Source organism: Macadamia integrifolia, chromosome 2, assembly GCF_013358625.1.
Source record: "Macadamia integrifolia cultivar HAES 741 chromosome 2, SCU_Mint_v3, whole genome shotgun sequence".
NCBI lineage: Eukaryota > Viridiplantae > Streptophyta > Magnoliopsida > Proteales > Proteaceae > Macadamia > Macadamia integrifolia.
The window spans coordinates 8,411,344-8,420,593 of NC_056558.1; the positions used below are offsets into that span (position 1 = coordinate 8,411,344).

Consider the following 9,250-nt stretch of genomic DNA (forward strand, 5'->3'; position numbering starts at 1 on the left):
TTTTTTTTTTTTAAGTACAGAAAACAGAGAAAGACTGGGCTCAATCAGGCCAAAGCACTAGTGATGCAGGTCTGGTAGACAGACCTGTTGGTGGTGGATTTCAACTTTCAAATAAAAAACTATGATCAAAAGTCAAAACTGTTTATTTGGACAATTTTTTTTTTTTTTTGGGGATGAATAAAAAATTTATTACCAAAAGAAAAGAAAGGGGCAAAGGGGAAAGGACATACAAAACACAAACAAATTACAAGGCCCTGGATTACAAAGGGGGAGGCAAGGGAAGGGGAAGAGCCCCAAACAACCACAACAAACTAATAAGGGAAAGCTCAATGAATCATAACAAAATGTCCCGGTAGAGGGCATGGCTCTGATATCCATACTAAGAGGCAAAATCTTCTCATTCCTAGGCAAAGGAATTCCGGTAGGGCCACTTCAAAGTATAAGGTGGGGAGCTATTGCCACACTCGTGGTGAACACAAAGGGGGGGGGGGATAAGGAACCATAGGGGGCTAGGGGGGAATGAAGGAAGAGATATGGGCACTTTATCTGGGGTGTAGGGTGGAGCAGCCAAGGGTCAGAAGTGGGGACCAAAAATCGACAAGCCAAGTGGGAGGGCTGGAGGTACGAAGGAGAGTAGAATGGCCCGAGGCCGATGGGCCAAAAGAGTTATGGGCCAAAAGAGTTATTGGTAGGGATTTGCAGGTCACCAAGCAAGGAACCTGGCCCAACAGGGCAAGAGGTGGAGAGGGGGATGGCTAAGAAGAAGTTAAATCAATAGGGAGCCCATCCTATGCTTCATGAAAGGAAAAGGCAAAAGGGGGGGAGGGGGATTGACGGGGGCTTAATTCCCACACACGAGCCAACAGTGGCAGCAAAGGGAAGGATCTGCAGAAAAGAAGCAAGTGCAAAAGGAGGAAGGGAGGGGGTATGATGCAGATTCTTCACCAAACTAGGCTTGTTTTATTAGGAATAAGCTTATGGTTGGGTTGTATACGTGTTGGGCCTTCAGTCCATGTGGTTTGGAGTGTATTGGGCTACTTTTATGGGTCTAAACTAGGGGCTCTAAGGTTGCATACGGGATTCAGTGATTTGTTTCCTTTTCTTTAGTTTCCTTTTTAGATGGGGTTATTTAGTTTCTAATTTCAGTACCTAAATTAGTTTCTAATTTCAAGTCATTGTTAGTTTCTAATTTCTGTCTAGACTAGTTTCTATTTTCATTAGATTCTAATTTCCAGTTTTTAGTAACTTCTTGTAATCAATTTTTAGTAACTCAGATTTAGTAACTCTGAGTTACTATTACTTGTAAACCCTCCCCATCATCATTATAAATAAAGGAGAGCTCTCATCATAGGGAGACGATTTTTACAATTAAAAAAAAAAAGAGAAGCTTCATGCTGCTGCCGCTGGGTTTTCTCCATGACTATATCTTTGTGTCTGATCAAGGGTTAGGGATTGGTGTGTGATCCGATCGACACTCTGCAGCGAGAAGTCCGGGTGGGTCTTTTCTTATCTGGTTTTCTGATTGGATTCTCTTCTCCAGCAGTTCAGGTTAGTGATCAAACTTCTCTGCAGATTTCTGGGTTAGTTTTCTCTGTTTTCCTTCCTATCGGCCTAGCTGTTTTTGGAGAACCAGCCATCCGATGGCCTCCATATTTTGACTGAAGGATAATCCTATCCAAAGAGAGGATCGATCCAATTTTGGGGTCAATCAGACCACTGGATCTGCTGAAGTGAACTGTCATGCAATTCTGGTCGATTGTCAAAACCTACACAGATTTAGATTCTGTTTTCTGTTCTGTGTTACTGTGACATTCTGGACTATTAGCATCTGTGATCTGAACCTACTGGAGGTCTTATATTGTTATTAAAATTTCTGGTTTAATCCTAAGACTGCTACTGATTTATTTCGCTTCTGGTTACTGTTCATTGAGATCGCTTATCAATTCTGGTTTGTGGCCAAAGTCTGATTTTCTGTTATAAGTTTGCTATTGGTTTTTGGTTGTTCTTAGTTTAAAAGTTCCTGCAGTTGGGGCTGGTTTGGTTGTGAAATCCATTCCTACATTAGGGTAGTAGGAGCCTTTAAAGGCATAGGAGGTAAGAAGGGATCGACTACAGGAAGGATTAGCGCCTCAGGAAAAGGGGGAAAGGTCATTGAAGGGGAAACAGTCGACATCAACTGGGAGTAACTAGTGGTCCTAGCTAGGTTATTGACCAAAGGTTCGAGGGGGGGTGAAAAACTTGCCCTGGAGTGGACTTGGCAGGGAGCCGGAGGCAGAGGACGTAGGCGGATGATGGTGACAAGTCAATCGCCCAAAAGGAGCAAGGTTGCCAACCCAATGGGGCATCAGTGACTCAAAAGGGCAGGCAGTGCAGGGTCACCATCATGGCAAAGATCAATTTCCAGACGAGCCTCGAACTTTTTGAGACCGACAAACATAGGCTGGTGGACCAGAGGTCCAAGGTGCAGAGCGGGAGCAGCTTGGCAGACCAGAGGTCCATGACGTTGGCTAGAGTCATGACCTCTAGGGGAGCCAAGGGCCAAAATATCCTTGGAACGACGGTTGCAGTTTCTGTGTCTTCTCCGACCACAGTTGGGGTCTCGATTGCAAATTGCAGAAGGGTGCTTTGAGGAGGGGGTATAAGGAGCTACCGGTAGGCGGTTGACTAAGGGGTGCAGGCTTGAGTATGGTGACTGAAGACCTTGTAAACTAAGCACTGTGGGGGTAACCACTCATAGTGGACTGTTGGAAGGAGAAACCTTCATCATCCAAAACTATAACAAAGGCCGGGGTAGGGAATCTGCGGAGACTTTGACGCAAAGTCTCGCAAAGGCAAGACAGTCCATAAGTTTGGTCCTTTCTGTTAAGTATTGAGTACAAAGGCTTGCCTATTACTGACCCAATGTGATGCTAAGGCCTGTTTCACACCAAAAGTGGAGGGGAAGACTTGGAAGAGCAATCCATAGAGGGATGGAATGGAGGTCGGCTTTACTCAATTGCAGGAAATGATTCCACTGATGGAGGAAGATTGGCTTTTCCCCCACTTGACAGGGACCTCCCTCCAGGGCTCTCAGCTTATCTTCCTCACCAGAGAATTTGAAGATTAAGATGCCAGTATCCAGAAGGCAAGTATCGAACAGACCCTGAGGTCTCCATTGTTTACTTAGAGAGAGCTTGACAATGTTGCAGGGGGACGACTCCCCATGAAGTGTCCAACCAGGCAATTCTTCCATATACCGATTTTAGAGTCTAGAAGGCCAGAGGGGCAGAGGTCTACTTTCTTATCTCCCACAGCAGGAGGGGGGGGGGGGGGGGATGAAGTAGAGGGAGTGGCCCTCCCCGGAGGGGAAAGGGGAATAGATGAAGAAGGAATTCCAGGCTTTGGGGCCAACGGAGGGACTGCAAGGGGAAGGGGGAGAAGCTGGCGGCAGGGACCGCCAGAAGGAGGTCTAACATTAGGGGCTCAGGATATGGCAGAGGGGGGGGGGTTGAGGGAGTACTAAAAGTGGTCCCTTTTAGTGTGCCCTCCATCTTGACTGTGCTAAGATGGAAACTAGACTGGCTGAATTTGTATTTGAACAATATTGAAGGAGGGATTCTCAGCAGGATCTTCGTAGAACAGTAGCTACTGTTATAAAGAGGATCAGACAGCAGAATGGCTTTGTTTCACTATCTGTTGGCTGTGGCAGTCCAACAAATTACAATGTGGAAAGAAGAGAGAAATAAGGGGAGATTTCAAACGATGGATGAAAAGGATAAAAGGTCAATCAGCTAGAGGGAAAAGAGAAAGAAAGGTGGGAAGGGGAAAGAAGAGAGAGAGAGACAGAGAGAGGAAAAAATAGGGGGAAGAGATAGAAGAGCTCACTACCCAAAGAAATCTCTACTCCATCAAATCGTATAGAGGGTTTCCCCTATTTTTCCGCCCTTTACATGATTTTATAATCAGCTATGAAACAGAAATAAATTAATGAAACCCAAACCAACACTAAAACTAACTCCTCTAGCTGTAGCCTATGAATGGAGCATGCTAATGCATAAATTACACTAAATAAAGAAGGAAACTGACAATAATCAAGGATGGAATTTTTAAGCATTGTCACAACCCGATTAGACAACTAAACTTTGATAAGATTTGGAATGCCATCTACTTTGATCTTAGCTTCGTCATCGTCGGGTTCGTGACTCCCTGATGTTTCCCTTCTTTAGTCGGGCTTAGGCCATCCTTGTTTTCCCCTCCTTCGAGAGCTTGTTCCGGCTTGGCTCCCCGCTTTTTTCCCTCGTATGTTCTTTTCCTTGGTAATGAATTATTTATTCTTCCGAAAAAGAAAAAAAAAAAGATTAGACAACTAAAAGTAATAAAACAAGACAAAAATTATCCTAAAAAATAGCACACGATTGGGCTGAAGATGAGTTTCATGAAATCCTGGTATTATGAAACTGTAAGCCTTTTAAAAGACCTCCAATTGGGCCCCACAAGCTGTTTGTTGATAAGGTTCCTGATTTTCAGGAAGTCCAGAATCGCAAACTCTAAAACCTTCTTCAAATGGGTCTCACAAATCCTAGCTTCCAGGATTTAATCTTCCCTGAACCTCATGTTGATCTTACTATCTTAGACCAAAAACCGAAGCCAAAAAAATGGTTCACAAGTGAACCAACCCAATCCAAGCCAACCGATTCTGCATTAGCTAATCCAATAAAGCATATGATACAAGTTATCATATTCTTTCTTGCAAACTGATAATCATACCATAAAAAGTAGAGGGTAAATATAAATATATTTGGGATTGGAACAAGGAAAATATTTTCCAGGATCTTCACAAACATTATTATGATGCATTGCTGAAAAAGAATGAGAGGATCAACTAGCAGGAATTCCACATAAACAAGATTTTTTTTCTTTTTTGGTCAACCACATAGACAAGATTAAACCCATTGACAAAAGCACAAGCAAGAAACGTTGCACTCAAAAAACAATATCCATTAAGCTATTGCCCACCAAAACCAAATACCAAGAGTACCTCCACATAAATATGCCATATGTCTCCAGTCTTGTTCACACGAGGATCCAATGGCAGTTCCAACAATCCAGCATCCTGTCCATCAAGCTTTCCCCTAAGGGAGCACACCAATGTAAGGAAGATTCAAAGCTTACAAAGTTAATTATATTTAAAATTAACAAATAAATAGATCTTTGCAAGAACTCTTAAGCTTAATGCAGCAATAGATTGTGTAATTCTTCAATTTGAGTATATCACGCAGTTAACAGACCACTAAATTGTAAATACCCAACCCAAAAGCTTGAACTATTGGGTGGAGGGTCTCACATGTATATTAGGTAACAGAAAGCTTTAGGGGTACGTGGTAACAGATGTCAGACTATTCTCCCAACATAAATAATGAAAGTATTTATACCAAGTCATTCACATTAACAATTTTTTGAGTCCCCTTTTTGCAAAACAAATCACTATGACAACCACCAACCTAGTCCCAAAAAAAAACCAGCATTTGTATCCCCTGAATCACCCAGCCCTGCATCACCCATTCACCCTGTATCAGGTATCAATTTGATTAAGTGGCTGACATCGCCAATCCCAACCATTGGATGTATGACAAGATCTCCGGATTGACCACATGTCAAATTTTAGGCACCGATCTGTCATATGGTCCACTTTCAGTTGCATTCTTTTGTTAGTATTTCAAACAGTAGAAACTGGATATTGTTTTCAACCAAATTTCCAACCTTTCCAATGAGACAGAGAACTCAACTCAACTCAAAAGTCATTAAGCATTATAGCAACAACTTGTAATTAGCTACAAAAATCCTCCTCCACATTCCAACCTACTTAATAATGAATGAACTCATAAACATAAAAAGAAAATATAAAATTAGTAATAGCCAATTCTTATTATATATGTTCTTCGAGAGTCATTAGATGCTATTTTTCCAATCAATAGAGTCTCCTCATTTTTCAAAAGTAAGGCATATACTCCAATGAGCAGAAAATGATGTAATATCTTACTTCCAAAAAATGTAGTAAAAGTAGTATTTCGTTCATATCTACTAGTTAGTAGCAGTGAAGTGCCTTCTCTTTGTAGATAACCAAAAAAAGAAACTATTGCAAAAGAAGAAGAATGGAGCACAACAACAGTGGTCAAATCTAACCATGCACAGAAGGGACTACACAACAAGATAAAAAAGTAAGGAAAAGTAGTATGAAATTGCCTTGAAGCACCCCTAGCTAACTCACTTTTCAAAGAGTTAGCCAATCTCATCTTCCAATATTGCAAGTGGAATGGCCAAAAAAACTCAAAAGCAAGGGGTCAGAGTCGAATCTGCAGGTTTCAGTCGAAATATGTCAAAATGGGTCACAGGTTGACCATGATTTGGTATTTAAATCAACTGAATGTTCCATTTCGGTGGTACAAACAGAAATTCCAAAACAATAAGAAATTTCGACTGGAACTTAAAAGTTTCGATCGAAACATTGCATACCTATAGAGTCACATGCGGTTTCATTTCGACCAAGGTCAAAATGAAATATTTTGTGAATGGTTCAGTAAGAAGCCCATTTCTAGGCCCCTGAATTGGACAATCATATGAAACATCCTTTTGCTAAACTGGTTTCAATGGCGGTACTCTAGCATCAGAAACATAAACTCCCTAGAGTGAAACATAAATCAGAATTCTGATGTCTGGGCAATCAATACTGAAACATTCAAAATCTGAGCTTGAAATCATAAATTGGGGATGTATTTAGAATACATGCACTCTGCTAGTCAGCACCACAAAAGGTGATAAACAACCTGATGCAATTCCACACATAAAGAAGGAATCTAAGTTCACAAAGAAATCCAGAAGAAGTGGATCATTTGGAAAGAACAATGGCTATCCTGCAGATTCATTCGGACATCCAAGTGAATGACATGTCAGCCATGGAGCCAAAGAGCAGGTTGAATGGTTGAATGGGGTATTTGCTTATTTATGAATAATATCTTAAGTAAATGAAATAACAAATATAAAAAACATTTACTTAAATGATATTTAGCATAAATAAATGCCAAAACACAAGGCGGCATGCAGTGCAACAAGGCGACTGTCGCCTAGGACCCAGGCAAACCGCCTGGAAGCCTAGGCGACACCTTGACAACTATGTATCTAATGTACTGCAAAGCTCTTGATTGTCCATGCCATGCCCTCTGGCCAACCAGATACAAACAATGACCCCCTCTACCAGCATTATCTGCTATCTGATGTCCTAGAAAAGAGATTCTCATACCCTGAAACATAGAAAAAATGAAATCTGGTAGATTAGTCAATCCCAAATAGCTCAGATCCCTGAAATACTTCTAAAATACCCGGATTCTGAAACAATGACCATCAAAATTGAACTCCATCGCCATGGGTGGCATCCATGCTGGGACCTCAACTGAAGTTAAAGTAGACCTTTTGTGGCCTTCCATTTTCTGTTCTGGCTGCTCCTCTTTCTCTTTTTTACATTTTTTATTAATATTTTTATAGACTGAACTTCTGGAGCTCCTTAGTTGGTCTATCTCAGCCATTTCATTTGTAAATTTTCTTATTTATATAAGAAAGGACCAATGATGAGCAACACATGTATAATATTCCTAAGAATCTGTAGACACTAGTTCATAGAACAAGGACGAAAGAACTGCACCTCTCTGGGAGAGATAAGCAAAGTGTAACAGCAGTTGCATGTTGGGAAAAAATAGCAAAATTGATCCCACTTTCAACTTCAGATGTTCCAAGTGGAAAAGCCTGGCCTGGAGAGACTTTCATTGGCGAGCTGATCTCAGACACTTGTGTTGCTTCTTCCTAAAGTCACACATAATGAACATCAGGCCATAAATAAGCTGTGAATCAAAATGTTTTATGTCATTCTCTTTTGTGTAGTAACTCACATCAGTCATTCGAAGTCATACACCATGCTTCAATGTTTTAACATAACAATGAAAAAAATAACAAGGAAATAAAAGGAATCATTTTTCCTATAATGACTTTTTGTATAAAATAAAAGTTTAATATTTAGATACTATGCATTTCATTATCTGAGCAGAAAATAAAAGAAAACTTTTAAAAGAAAAGCAGGAGAGAAAGACCTAAGAGCAACCGAAAAAGAAACCAGGTACAAACCCCACCAACAAGCTCAATCATAAGGAAAATACTCACTCGCACCTTCCCAAACAGAATAAACCAAGTCAAAAGCACCAACGCACCCCCAAAACCCTACCAAATACCTGAGTCATTTCCCACATTCAAGTTGTGCTGGTTTTGATTGGGTTCTAAAGCAGTTCAATAGTTGATATTTGTTGGAATAGTAATTTGTAAGGATTTGCAAGGGTACATATGGAATTGTATTTATGAGTGTCTCATGGGAGAATATGTTTCTAAGAATGCATATTTGGGATATCAGTTTAATTTCATTAATAACACAATGGGGAAGGAATCGATATATTCACTTCTTCTTCTTCTTCTTCTTCTTCTTCTTCTCTCACTATCATGACCTTCAACCTGCTATTAACTTAACCAGCAAGGATGGAAATATTGAACTTGGTATTAGAGCTCCTTGTTGGTTTGAGAGTTAACCGGGAGTAATCTCCTTCAAAAAATTTTCGAACCCTAGAGCTAAATAGGGTTCCAACCCAGAGGACAATGGGTGGAGTTTGCAGCTGCGGGATTCAAATTGATGGTAGACTTGGGACAAACAGCACCACCGCCAGGTTTGGAAGCACCTCTCCTTCTCTCTGTGATCTGTGACCTATTGGAGATGAAACCAAGACCATGTATGTCACCTATTAGTCCTCTCTTAAGTGCCTGAAACTTACTGCCAGAGGTAGAGTTTCTACCGAGATAAAAAAGGAAGCCATATACCCAGAAAAATAGGGTACTGCAAGTGCTAAGAACAGTCTTTTTCTGCTGTTCTGAATCTTTTCCAGCAAGGGCGTTGGACAGCTAGTGTCGTCCAAGTGTCGTTTATCAACTATGTATGGGCCTCACGGTTCAAAGTATCTCTGATACGATACGATACGATACGATATCCTCCGATATGTATTTTAAATTTAGCAGACCAATACTAATACTTTTTTTTTTTTTTTGGATGAATAAATAACTCATTACTAAGGAGAAGAATATACAAGGGGGAAAGAGGGGGGCCAAAAGGAGAAAAACCCTAGGAGAGGGGGGCGGCTAGACCCCAAAACTAGCTAACGGAGACAACAATTGGGGGGGGGGG

General features: G+C 40.9%; 1 protein-coding gene across 1 annotated transcript in view; it reads right to left on the reverse strand.

The window, feature by feature from the left end:
• LOC122063331 (isoamylase 3, chloroplastic) overlaps positions 1-9,250 on the reverse strand; it is a 52,582-nt gene that overhangs the window by 32,113 nt on the left and 11,219 nt on the right. Inside the window, exons 4-5 of the mRNA XM_042627052.1 lie at positions 7,676-7,833; positions 5,018-5,111 (exon numbers count right to left, since the gene is read on the reverse strand). Of these exons, the coding sequence (XP_042482986.1) occupies positions 5,018-5,111; positions 7,676-7,833 (252 nt within the window). The remainder of the gene's footprint in view (positions 1-5,017; positions 5,112-7,675; positions 7,834-9,250) is intronic.